Below are 13,842 nucleotides of genomic sequence, written 5' to 3' on the forward strand. Positions count from 1 at the left end.
GGGAATGAAGAGCAAGAGCCCCAGCAACACCTTGCCGTGGTGGAAGGTTCCAGCAAGGTATATATAACGATTCTTGTATTGTTTCACGCCACCGTTACTACTACGTGCTAATTAACGAATCTTGAACTATTAGCCCTCTGGATCGACGCAAGGGCAGAAGACCCGAGGTCGTACAAAGGTGATGGAAGGGAGGCTTGTCATCACAGAAGTAACAGAAGAGGGCGGGCCGGTTGCTCCCGAGAAAGTAGCAAAGAAGTACGTGAGTCAGATCAGGGCAATCGTCCGGGACAACGTGCCTATCAGCATCAGAGAATGGAAGGGCAGAAGCACTAATCCGTACGCTCTCCTGGAGACAGAAAAGAATATGTTGTGGGAAGACGTCAAGAGAGATTTCACATTCCCCGAAGGATATATTGAGAAGGTTGTGAAAGCGTAGACGCTTAAGAAGATGGCTACACAATTACAGACATTCAAGAAGATGCTGGATACCCACTATATTAAGAAGGGCCGAACTCCAGACTTCAATGCGTGGCCAAAGTTGAGGGACCACTGGGATGCATTTGTTGAATATAAGAGGAGTGAAGACGGTGTGAAAAACATCATGATCAACACAACAAATGCTAGTCAGAAGGGCTACCATCATCATATGGGGCGAGGTGGGCATGGCTCAGCAATTCCCAAGTGGAGGAAGATTGAACAAGATCTGATCGAATGGGGAATCGTACTTGCAACTATTGAATGGCCCGAACGATAAAAAAATTGGTACTACGCTCATGGAGGCTCCCTGAGCCAAGAGGATGGGACGTTGATTTTTAATGACACAATACGTGAGAAGGCCGAACATCTTGTGAAGAACATTGAAGATTCTAAGGCTAGCAGGTTGAAGGTGGACCGAGAAAATGATGAGCTCACATTGGCCCTCGGTAATCCGGAGCACCCAGGACGTTGCCGAAGGTTCGGGATCATTCTGTGGAAGTTTGCTTTCCGAGGCGACAGCGCCTCGTACAGAAGCCGGAAGCGAAGAGCTAGCGGCAGATGCTAGAACCCAAAGTGCAGGCACAAGAACAAAGAATAATGGAGGAAATCAATCGTTGAGTGGCCCACGCAGTTGCGGAGTTGGCCCAATCTGGAGCATTGCCGAATCCTAACAACGCCAGCCCTTCTCAACACCTCTTGAGCAGTTGTGCTTCTACAGGGGTCCCCGATGCGCAAATGCCCAGGTTACCCATGGAGGAGCAACGGTTTCCCGTGGATGCCATCACGCAACGCACCACATGTGAGCTGCATACACCGGTCGGCAACCTCACTATTAAGGTATACTTATACATAATATTTATGCAATCTTGTCAATTGATCCACGCCTCGAGATCGGAGTTTAACTTGTTTACTTCTGCTATATGTACAGGTAGCGTACGGGAGTACGTTAGCAACCCTGGCGGGGTAGAGCAGTCATGGTATGGAGATTCCACCTGGCTACGCCAGTATCCGCGTAGAGCAAATAGTTGATACCTAATATGAAGATCTAGAGCTCGACCTCCCGGGAGGCGACGGGGAAAAGACACTGGCAGATGCGCTTCATGGGACCATTCTATGGCGAAAACGCTACATCATTATTCCCGGCACGGAGCCATCTCCTCAGAGCTCAAGACCGCTCCCCGTAGATCCCCAGCAGCGACCTTCTCCTCATAGCTCGAGACCGTCATCTCCTGCACAACCTGCTCCAGGACCGTCCCTTCCATCTATATCAAGGTCTCCATCTCCACCACATCCTGGTGGTGGGAGCGACGACGACAATAACAACACCCCTCCCCGATCACCGTCGCCGGCACCAAGAGCGGCCCCATGAAGGAACCTGCACCACCACTAAAGAAGTCACGAGCACCGCCTCCCAAGCAAAGACAGAGAAAGAAGAAAACAAAGGAGCCTGAAGTGACTCGTAAGGAACGCTAGGAGGCAATGTCTCATGCGGAACAGTGGGCAAAAATACAATGAGAGGCTAGTGAGTGGTTCAAGAAACAAGCTGAAGAAAAAAAAGCAAGGGAGATGGCGCCACCGCCAGTAAATCGTAGAGATTTAAACTTTTTTATCAGGATGGAAGAAGGAGCCAAGAAAAGGATATCACTCTTATCAAACTATGAACGGGCTTTAGTAAGGCTAATGAAAAGGATAAAAGGAAAGGAAAGTCATCTTCCAGCGGTGCTGTCCCTGACCTCAGCCATTTATCAAAAAAAGACGCTCAACGGGTAAAAGCAATGCCCTTGCATCAACAAGCAGAAGTATTGAAGTTCATGCAAGAAACAGGTCTGTGACTTGATGAATGCCTAGGGCAAGTTGAGACGCCAACTGCACCGCCCCCTGAGCCGAGATGGCCTTATGAGCTAGGCAAACCTTTAGTAAAGCTTTCATTGGTAGGGAAGCTATCAACAAAGATGTACGCATTCCATCAATGGTACATGATGGCATTCGCCGACTTGAGGGAGATGCTCGGCCTGAAGGTAAAACCGATAGATTTTCACGGCGAAGGCGAGAAAGTGCTGTGGCTAGACTTCAAGGATATATACGAAGTGTACCATCATGATGCCCTGGACGTCTCTCTGATCAGCGCTTGGGTTCTGTAAGTGTCTGTTTATCTCTACATGTACTCTACATGTAAATTTTGGTGTGCGTCACCGTACTAACTTCGTCTTCCATTTCATGTAGGATGCTAATTTAGACATGCCATCGAGAGGCGTACCTACATATAGGCTTCATGGATCCATTGTAGTTAACCAACAACAGATACAATTAGCGTCGAAAAAAACCTTGGTGGAAGTATACAATTTCCTAGACAAACAAACATTCAAGGATTTCATACTACTTCCATACAACTTCAAGTAAGTGTGTGTATAGCGTCTACTTTCGATGTCTTTTTCCTTATCTCTACATGTTAGTTAGCTCTAATATGCATGAACATTTTACGCACGCAGCTTCCACTGGATCCTTATTATAATTGAGCCTGAAAGAAGCCACATCACTGTCTTCGATTCGTTGAGGAAAGATCCGGTGGAGTACCATGAAATGCAAGACATGCTAGGCTTGTAATAATTCTGAACCTTTATCTATATGTAAAAGTTTATTTCCTAAATTTTATCCCTGTTACACTATATCATTCATTATTCTAATCCGCAGCGCATGGAAACAATTCATAAGGACACACAAAGGTCCATTCAAAGAAAAACTTACATGGAACACATACTTCCCGGTACGTATGAAGTCTGCACATTTATTACACTGTACAACAAGAATATTTCATAACTTATTTTTCTCGGCACTGAAGTATTTAAGATAGGAACCCGTGAATAATCTATGTGGCTACTACATCTGTGAGCACATGCACAGTTTTATGGGACCCAAGGGACTAAAGATAACGCCGCATAACTTTAAAGTACGTAAAATAAATCTATTACTAGTTAATTATTTTCTAGCTCCTTATATGTATTTGTTCATGTAACATTCACAAATTTCCAAATTATAGATGTTAAATATTCAACAAGGACTGTTGAAGGAAGAAAGAGTAGCGGCAATATGTGAAGATCTCATTGGATTCCTAATGGACGAGGTGGTAGATCCAAAAGGAGAATTTTATTACGATGGACGACAATTAGACACTCCAATCAGCAACACCTCGACAGGAAGATTGTAGATAGATACTTTGATTTATTTGTATATATAATACGCGCTAATTATGATCGATTTGTACTGGTTGAATTGTGTATAAGAATTGTGTATATATATAGTAATTGTATAATTACAAATCTCATTCGTGTTTAAATACTAGTTGATTTCATTCTAAAAAAATCTCAACTACTAAAGGTTAACAAAAGGGCCACGGTACTACGTACGTGATGCATGCATGAAAAATTCAGGCGCCAGGCAAGTGCCATGCAGGATGCCATTTAGTCCCGGTTGGAATCCAGCCGGGACTAAAGGGTAACCCTTTACTCCCGGTTGGAAAACCCAACTGGGACTAAAAGGACGCCCTTTACTCCCGGTTGGTGTCACCAACCGGGACTAAAGGGGGACCTTTACTCCCGGTTAAAAGACCCGGGACTAAAGACCCCCCTTTTGTCCCGGTTGGTTTATCCCGGATAGATTTTTGGGAGATATGCACCCTACCAACCGGAACTAAAGGCTAATTCTCTATTAGTGGACAATTCTCCTGAGGAGATCCCATGAAGGTCGTTGGCATATGTAGGGTTCATCTAAAAATAACTTTGGAAGAAAAGCATGAATGTCAAGTTACTCCGTAGTTGTGAAGATTTGGTGCAATTTTAATACAGTTTGGATGGGGCTCGCTGAAACTATATACAACCATAATTAAGTTAAGACGTGTTATTCATGGCAGTGAAGAAAACCTAAGTTCCGTGCAATTTTGATTGTAGAAGAACCAAGGTATTCTGAAAATTCAATCCTGTTATTCGAACTAAATATAGATTACAAAGAAGACATGGTGCTTCCTTGTTTTCCAAACTTGTTCTAAATGTAATTAGCAGCTGCGAACACATTTTCTGCAAGTACAAGTACCATGTCTGTTCTTTCTCCTTTCCATCATTATTTCAGGTGATAGGATCAAGAGAGTGATCTCTTGCATATTGTTTCTTTGTTTTCGGAGTGCATAGCTTTGCTGGACTAGGCCGATTAAAGAAAACTGTATATCTCGTTTGTCTTTCAGAAGGTATGCCATTCCGAGCTTCTCCCATTCTCATCCAACTACGGTCACTCGATTCTCCCCAGATAAGCCTACAATCTTTCATTCACCTAATCTATCATGTATCATCTGAGTTCTTTTATACTCACTACTGCAGATGTACTGATGCGCTCACGCAGCGCGATGTATGTCGCAGAGCACAATAGCTCCTGCATGGCCTGTGTACATTTACTCATTTAGTATGTAGACATAGCCCATATCTAGATACGCGGCAAAATCTTTGCACCTATAAAAATCAAAATAACTTATAATTTGGGATGAAGAGTAGTAAGTATAATCGAAGGTCTAGCTGGAATATCACATTTGTAAGAGATCACTTTCCTTTGCTACTGCTACACTGTTATTGTGGTAGAATACAGAGATGCATGCATGAGTGATAATATACAAAGCACATAGGATGTAGTTTTGTAGGGTTTATAAAAATAAATAATCATTTGTAAAATAACACCAGAAAATGATTAGAAATGTTTGCCCAAATGCTGCATCTATTTAATAGACGAAATATATATACGACCATTATTGCTGTGCAGTATGCTTTGAAGAACGAGTAAAGCACAAGACTAAGTTTTGCCAAATGCCATAATCATTCTTCAGGGAACATATATACCACCCTTATTATTAGTTTGTATTATTCTTTACATACTTTTTTCATTTTTTTTACAGATACTGGTGTGATTTAGGGTGCGTTTGGTTGCATGCACTATATGATGCATGCATCGATGATCCTGGATGGAGTGGTTCAATCAATTTGCTTGTACCATATGGTTCACTCTAATTAATAGAATAATATATTAAGTGAGATAACCTCCTCGTGGATGAGTTGGTTCAATCAATTTGCTTGTACCATATGGTTCACTCTAATTAGTAGAATAATATATTAAGTGGGATAACCTCCTCGTGGATGAGTTGGTCCAATTCACCCAACCAAAAGGATCATTATTATTTTAAATCATTTCATACATGAATCAAATGATACAACCAACCAAACACATCTTTATTTGTTGAGTTTGAATGTCGTTAACAAAATCATCCTTTATTTTCTTACAACGAGTTAATGCTGAGATAACTATCATATCTAATATCAAGTAGACCATAGCGTGCGGTTGATCTGACGGATGCCTCGGTCAATCGAACCAGCATTGTGCATAATCTGGGCAGTAAAAGTTTGAAACTAAGCACTTTTGTTGATAACCTCAAGCGTATCACGGTGCTTACTACTGGCTGCAGAGACCTGCGGCGGTAGCAAATTTGGGAATTAAAGCTCGATCCAGGTCGTAGGGTTTGTTCACTTCAGCTTATAAGCCGGCTGAAAAGCTGACACGACTGATTTGTTGTGAGAGAAAAATACTGTGGTGACTGATAAGCCGGCTGAATAAGCTGAAGCGAACAGACCCGTAAAGTCTGCATTTGATAACCTGTATCAAGATGCCAAATTTCCATGTTAAGCTGGTGATCTGTGCCCGTACACCTCCCATTCTCGTAAGTATGGGTACGTTTGGTTTGAGAGTTGGAGGAGGTTAGAATGGGTTGACCTAGCTATGGAGATGTTTGGTTGGAGGGGGTTGGAATGAGTTGGACCCAATCAAGGGAATATTCTCCTCAGATGCGGGTTGGATGCATCCGTTCAAGACGAGCGGATGCATCCAACCCACATGCACGGCGTCTTCCACCATTACAGGGAGGGGCGGCGGGAAGAAGGGAGGGGCGGGTGGCAGCGAGGAGCTACCGAAGCGCCAGGAGCGCCTCGCGGAAGCAACCGTGGGCGTCGGCAGGAGGAAATCGTCGAAGAGGTGGTCGGTCCAAGGCACTGCCGCCTTGTCTCGGCGCCGGAACGGATCCTGCGCCTGCGGGTGGTGGAGCAGGTTGGTGAGCCCCGCTAGGAGGCAGCCCAGGTGGCTCGCCCCGTCGCCGATCCACGCTGGGCTAGCCTGCGCTGGCTCCTCCGTCCAGGCGAGGAGCACGTTGGCGGACTTGTGCAGGCACGGTGACGGCCGGGTGGAAGCGGCCAGGTCGGCTGTTGGGTAGGCTGTTGGAGCGGACGCGGGAGTAGGAGAGCTTCTTGTGGCACATGCGTTGGAGCAAGGCCGCCTTGGGAACAGTGAGCGCGGTGAGCTACCGCTAGGATCCCACTGCCATTTTGCTTTGATTTGCTTTGCCGCTAGGATCCCACTGCCATTTTGCTTTGATTTGCTTTCCAGCTTGCTGCGGAAGGAGTCCCAGTCCCAATCCCACTGCCATTTTGCTTTTGATTTGCTTTCCGGCTTGCTGCGGAAGGAGTCCCGACGTCGAGGTAGTATGGGACGTCGAGGTAGTATGGGTCGCTCGCGTCGGGGAGCACGGAGCGGCAGGGAGGATGGCTGCTAGGAGCTCCACCACCGGCCCCGAGAGCTGCTCAAGTGTGGGGGAGAAGATAAGACGGGGTAAAAGAAAAAATGTTAGATGGATGACATGTGGGACCTAATGGATGATAGGTGGGCCACCAACAGTGGCTAACAGTGCTAAAATGACATCCATTCCAACCTTCTCAACCCCTCCAATATAAAAAAAAACTAAAACGGACCCATCCCTCTCATCCAAACAGGTTGAACTCAACCCATAAAAGTGGGATGAACCTAACCCATTCCATGTGATCCCAAAACCAAACACATGCTATGACACTAACACCATATAGTCTGCATTTTTCTTCCATCTGCCTCGTTCATTATAAGAAGACTCTTAAAAGAATGGATCATGCTTCTTGCTCCTACCGCTACATTATAAGTAACATTTGGTTTTGGAACCTTATTTATAGCATGAGAAAACATCACTTTAATTTGCTGACATACTTGAACCATATGCTTTCAGTGCTGACCAAATCCCATGAAGATCGTTGGCATATGTAGGAGTCATCTAAAATAACTTTGTCAAGTTCCTCATAGGTGTGAAGATTGGGTGCAGTTTTAATACAATTTAGGGCTCTTTGAAACTACTAGTATATATACAACCACAAGCAAGCCCTGTGTTATTCATAAGAGTGATGCAATTTTGATTGTAAAAACCAATTCAATCCTGTTATTCTAGCGAAACATAAATCATAAAAAGACATGGTACTTGTATGTTTTCTATTTTCTGTTCTAAATGTCATTTGCAGCTGCAAACATGTCTGTGTGAAAGAGCAAATGACACATTCTCTGTGTTCTAAATTATAAGTCTTTAGCCTTTTTTTTTACATTCATTGGTTTTACATTCATATGAACCTAGAAAATCCACAACAACCTATAGTTTGGGACAGAGGGAGTACTTGTCTTCCACTCACTCACAAAGCTTTTTACTTTCTCCTAACGTTCATTTGGCACTAGCATTTCTATGATATTCCGATGCACCCTTTTTTATCATTTCTTTTCGTTCTGCTTTCTGCATCATCACCAGGTGAGGGTTAGTTAATTACATCGTTCGTATTACCTATTACTGTATGCCATGATGTGTCTCCGTCTCATTCATTATGCATGCATCCCTCTTCCTGCTGAGGCTAACCATGATCTATGAGCATGGCACAGTGCAAACATTACTATAACAAGTCGGTACCAGCTGCATAGCTGGAAGGGATGTGAGTATCCTACTTACGAGCCAGCACCAAGGCCAATACCGACACAGTCACGTGCTACAAGCAAGTAACAAGGTAGTTTTTGCACAAAATATACATGCATGTAGTTTCCAGATTTCAACCAAGATCTCTCTCCCCTTGGGAGATACCTTCGTAGTTGTTACCATCTGACCTATGTTTCATTATTATGACAGATTTATATTCCTTTTTTTGTTGTTGTATAAAATTTTGATCAACTAAACAACTTTAACAATCGTATAGAAAGCTGAAACCTACGATTGTCTTATAAAGGTTATCTGCATCTAAGTCTGAAAAAAATTGATCACAAGCAATCTACAATATGCCCAGTTCGTTACGAAAGCTATTTGCAAACAATTCATATAGCTCCAAGAAATCTAGGAAGGAAAATGGTAATTTACTGTTGTAACAAATGCCAAACAAAAAAGTAGACACATGAATACGAGCAGTTCTTAGCCTGGCTAAGTTAGCCAGACCTCTAATTGGTTACTACTACCTATCATCCATAGTTATGGCCTATTATGTAAGCTAACCATCTAGTTATGATGTAGTTATATCATAGTCATAATCCAACAATTCGAATAAAATATATGACCTTGACACAGCACCAAAAGGTAGTCCCTCAATACAAGGTGGTGTGGCAATATTAACACTAAATAAACATAGATATGTCACACAAAAAATTAGCTATGTGGTTCATCTGTAGTTTCCCCACGAGCTGTGACCACCTCTGTCCCAATGCCTACCACTCCTATAATAAAATTCCTATATCTTGCTAATCTCCCACAGATAGCTATATTCTTCCCCATGTAGCTAAATTCTCCAATGAAAAAGAAGTAACCATAACTGCTAGCTGTGTCTGCTGCTACTCGTGTTATTATAGTGAGAATGCTGTTGTTGAGAAGAAGGTAGTTGCTGTACATAGTCATGATATCTGATGAGCAAAGGGCTACTGAAGTCAATATGGGAGGATATATAGGGTGGTTGTTGATAGTATTTCATCAACCCCTATTGGTTTGAGTATTATCCTACATTTCACAGCCAAAGTTTTCTGCCTGATATACATTGTACTTTGTCAAACATCAACCCAGAGCATTATTTTCTAACATATCCCTACCAAGCGTGACCTCTACAGAATCACCACAGTATCCACCACACGAGTTCAGCACTGTCTTTCCCCAGTTTCAATTTTTAGAAAAAAAAACTGTATTCCTTGATTTTTACTGCAGTACTTCTCAACAACACTGGGAAAGCAGTGGATCCAAGCATTGAAACACCCTATTCCTATTGGACAAAACATGTACCAAGGAGGTCCAGGGACCAAATGCCTGTATAAACATTATTAGAGCTGTGCGTGCATGACGATAATTAAGTACTAACCAGAACTAGTTCTCAGCAGGGCAGATATCTTCCAAGCTGCAAGGCAAAAGGTGGAGCACATGAAAATGAAGAACTCAAGTACAGGTTGTTCAAGATGTGGTGCAAGCTCACAGACCTTTTGCCCAAGAACTCGATGATGTCTGTGGTGACGGTTGATCGCTTGTTTTTCTCGAAAGCAAGTGACGCGGCTTTCCTGAGCAGTAGAGAGCCAGCTATGCACCCCAGGGTCATAGGATTGACTCTGCATTGCATGAGAACGAAACAGAAAATTTGATTTTCGATGGAGGAGTCAACAGAAAAAGAAGGAATGCAGCATTACCTCTTCTCTGTAGGTTGCTCATTTGACAAGATAAAGTACCGTGCCCATGATGTAAATACTGCTACACTGCCACCAACAATCAATATTAGGAAACAACCAAAGGCAATGCTAACTTTAGGGTGTTTAAGTTTACAGATATGCAACAAAAGGAAAAAGCATCATATGCTTGTGGATTTCTTCTTTAATGATATGATACAGCTCTCCTGCATCATATGATTGTGAACATCAATATTGTGACGATTAAAAAAAGCCTACATATTGATTTTAGAAAATGTGCTATATTAAACGTTATAATGTGTTCAATTTAATGAAGAGAGTAGTTGCAAGTTATTCAATGAACAACAATTACATAATTATTACAAATTTTTCAAAGTAAAACCAGTATAAACAACTGAGCTGATAACAGACCTTCCAGAAAGGATGTCCCCTTGACCACCACATCGCCTTGGGGAACCAAAAGTACTCACTTGTGTCACTTCAGAAAACAAGTCGATGAAAATATGGTGGAAGTAATGAAATTATATCTGTGGCTAACTTTTCTAGACTTTTAGTTAAGCAGCTGTCTATACTCTATAATACCTGTTTTACCATCACTAATGACATCTGCTTTTCCTTTCCGCATTATAGTCACACCACCAATTCTGACATCGCAAATGAAACAAAAACATTACTTACAATACATCAAGCATTTAAAAAACATGAAGCATTTAAAAAACATGACACAAATGTTATGTTCATACTTTCGGCAAAGCAGCGTCAGTTGCTCAGCAGCAGTTTCCTCATTTACATCAAAGTTCAGCACCTTCTGAACAAGACGTTTGTACTCATATACATTTGGTGTTAAAATGGCAAGAGGGTTGCCTTCAACAAGACCAAGGTTATTGGTTATAAGAAAAAGGCCATCCTGCATATCACAATAATATAATTTTAAATAGAGTAATAACTTGAGATAAAGGAAACAAGACCCAAAAAAAACTTCAACTAGTACCCCATCAACAACAGTAGGAATATTAGCCTGCCTTGCATGCTTCATAATATTACTCACACAATCCTACAAATAAGATATGTAAAATCAAACATTAGAACGCAGGTAGATCTCGATATTATTATTATATTGTATTTAGACTGCTCACAAAATTTAAACAAACAGAAATTTTCTTAAATAAAACAAAAGGATCACGGATATGAGGAAACAATCAAAAGATTAGTTCCCATGGACAGTTCTGTAAGAAATTATCCCTTGTACTGGAAATATGTACCTTCCATGACTAACAATCATGCCCAAGTGGTTGGAAATCCATGTATAAACAGCATGGCAACAAGTAAGGTTCCGCATACACTGGTTTGCTAATCTTTGCAATGAGTACGTCTATTACAGGTTTCTTGCTATCTTGTCATGTTACATTACTAAATCTACACAGATACTGGAAAGATTATGAAATTATTTAATCTTTTCCTTTTTTGCATTTCCTTTCATGAGTCAATCTTATTTATTTAATTAAACAAGCACAAAATAATTCTAAGTATAGCATCACTGAACCTACTGGATTCAAAATACAAGGATAACAAAAAATAGTTGCACTGGTAGCAATAATTAACACTCAATGGGACATAGGTACGTATTATATTTTTAAAGATGACATGTGAGCAAACAAACCAGAAGAAATGAGTCCCTTCCAAGGCCAGGACCAACGACAATGCAATCAAAGCGCTCCATCCACTTTGCAACTTCAGTGAGAATTTTAGAAGAAACCAATGCTCGTTCATCGTCTCTGACAAAGTTATTTACGGGATGAGATCTACAGAATATTAAAATTACTGTAGCATAAGGGTGGGAACAAAAAAACGCAATTCAAGTTACCTCACACTGTATGATTCCTCCAGTATCGGATGCACGATCAGCTCAGGGCTATAACTCTTAATTACTGTTGCCGCATCTTTTGTGCAGAAAACATGCGAAAGATCTGCACCCTGAACAACATCATGTGAAATATTTGCATTGATGTGTTATCCATGTGATGAAACATTAAGAAGATACTGACAACTTTCAAGGCAGAGATAGCTGCAAAATATGGAGCACCGGTGTATTCACGACATCCACCAATTACTGCTATCTTCCCTGTAAAACATATTTATATATTACTAAAGCAGCTGTTATCAAATGAATTTTTCATTTGAAACACACCAGAGTTAACTGGAATGCACAAGCCACATTTCCATACAAGATGTGAACACATGAAACACTTTTTGCCAAATTCATGGTTCCAAATAGGAATGGAAAAGTTTAACAAAAATGATAATAATGAGCTGAAAAACCTCGCAAAAGATGGATCAACAAATAGGGCTTTGCTCATGTTTGTACAATTACAGTTGTAGATTAAATTATGCTGTATGTATCAACTCTACAGTCAATAACAAGAAAGATCACCAAGAATAACAAAAAAAAAACAGAAACTAAACGAGTATTTTTGCAAAACATGTTTGCCTACACGACCACTTATTCAGTTAAGGGTTAAGTCACTAGACAAGATTAGAAACGTTGGAAAAGCTCTACATGAAACTTAGCAAAAACTAATTCAAACTGATTCGACACCTATCAGCCAGTTCTATTCACATCCCCAACACAACAGGGATTTGAAGTTCAACATTAACCAAGCCGGTGACTCTCTTGTAGTGGCATAGAGCTTCACTGCACAGCAAATCAGCAAGAGAAACACAGGTTGACCCCCGTACCACCAGAGATGGGCTTCCGCGCTTACCCTTTGAGCGAAATGAGCTTGAACCCACCCAACCCATATACCAATTATCACCAAAGATGTCCGGTGCTGACACTACTCCCAACAATCCAAAACTTCCTCCATCGAATTCGAACCATTACCATCCCATCAACCGCCGCAGCCGGTTCGCAACGCAACAAACAATCCGCGACCATTCCTCAAAACATAATCTACCACGGCGGGACATTCCAACAAACACCAAGCGCGCACCAGCAGCGCCGCCCGAAACCCATCCGCCAAACACGCACACACAGAACCAGACAGCACAGCGCGAGCAGGGAAAACAAACGCCGACGCCCGACGGCTGCGGCTCACCTGCCTGGCCCTTGTGCCTGGCGCGGTCGAGCGGCGGCGTGATCCGGCGGACGACGGCCTCCGCGTCCGCCTCGTACACCGTCGCCGTGGATGCCGCCGCCATCGCGCGGCTTACCCTGAGGGAGCTGGAGCTGCTCGAGGTGGAGGACGACGGGGCGAAGCAGCCTGCGGCGACGGAGGAGGTGGAGGAGGGAGGAGGAGGCGGGGGGAGGAGGGAGCGGAGCAGGACGAGCTGCCTACGGAAGGCCGGGGAGGCGGCCCACATGCGCCCCCGGTGAGGAGGCTCCGGCTGCGGCCTATGGCGACACGCGCCCATAGGCCGGCTCATGGGATGGCTTTGCTCGCTGCCTGCCGTGTGTGGGGAAGGTACTGGAAACTGTTGGCGTGGTGGACGGCTGGATGCCGTCTGCCCGTCCGTATCCTGGAGGTTTTTTTCTTTGTTGTTGTTAGGGGACCAAAGTTAGAGAGAGAAAAAATTGGGTAGGAATTTGTTGGGCTAGTTTGGGCTGTATTCTGAGACGGGCTGGGCCTTATTTGGTTTTCATTTTCCAATAATTGTCACAATTGGATCCATTAAGGCTATTGGCTTGCTGGCTGGGGCAAGACCAAAACTGCTGTAAAATGGTTTCGTCGGAGGCCCCGCGATTTCAGCTAAGAGAAACTAAAATGAGAGGAGAAGCCAAACAGCTTCATCCTCTCAGTG

General features: G+C 42.8%; 1 protein-coding gene across 4 annotated transcripts; it reads right to left on the reverse strand.

Annotated features, from left to right (window-relative positions):
* Nucleotides 1–4,522: 4,522 nt before the first annotated feature.
* Nucleotides 4,523–13,526, reverse strand: LOC101782503 (ATP-dependent (S)-NAD(P)H-hydrate dehydratase). Of its 4 annotated transcripts, none has more exons than XM_022829266.1 (12): nucleotides 13,140–13,526; nucleotides 12,090–12,166; nucleotides 11,909–12,018; nucleotides 11,705–11,819; nucleotides 11,036–11,098; nucleotides 10,788–10,951; nucleotides 10,627–10,688; nucleotides 10,456–10,522; nucleotides 10,048–10,113; nucleotides 9,844–9,969; nucleotides 9,729–9,764; nucleotides 4,523–4,905 (listed from the first exon to the last, which is right to left on the reverse strand). In XM_022829266.1, the coding sequence occupies exons 1-11, from the start codon at nucleotides 13,465–13,467 to the stop codon at nucleotides 9,734–9,736; spliced, it is 1,209 nt and encodes a 402-aa protein (XP_022685001.1). In that variant the 5' UTR covers nucleotides 13,468–13,526; the 3' UTR covers nucleotides 4,523–4,905; nucleotides 9,729–9,733. The 4 variants fall into 4 exon arrangements, with proteins under 4 accessions (XP_022685001.1, XP_022685000.1, XP_022685002.1 ...); XM_022829265.1 differs by lacking the exon at nucleotides 4,523–4,905 and adding an exon at nucleotides 6,159–7,135; XM_022829267.1 differs by lacking the exon at nucleotides 4,523–4,905 and adding an exon at nucleotides 7,822–8,140.
* Between the last annotated feature and the right edge of the window lie 316 nt (nucleotides 13,527–13,842).

Source organism: Setaria italica, chromosome VIII (genome assembly GCF_000263155.2).
Source record: "Setaria italica strain Yugu1 chromosome VIII, Setaria_italica_v2.0, whole genome shotgun sequence".
In the NCBI taxonomy this organism is placed as follows: Eukaryota; Viridiplantae; Streptophyta; class Magnoliopsida; order Poales; family Poaceae; genus Setaria; species Setaria italica.

What these genes read in the sequence shown, in the direction of transcription:
- LOC101782503 (XM_022829266.1), bottom strand. Translation starts at nt 13,467, where the DNA reads ATGAGCCGGCCTATGGGCGCGTGTCGCCATAGGCCGCAGCCGGAGCCT. An exon ending in CAGGCACAAGGGCCAGGCAG is followed by an intron (nt 12,167 to 13,139) that starts GTGAGCCGCAGC and finishes TATGTTTTACAG; the next exon opens with GGAAGATAGCAGTAATTGGT. An exon ending in CATTAGTGATGGTAAAACAG is followed by an intron (nt 10,523 to 10,626) that starts GTATTATAGAGT and finishes TGTTTTCTGAAG; the next exon opens with TGACACAAGTGAGTACTTTT.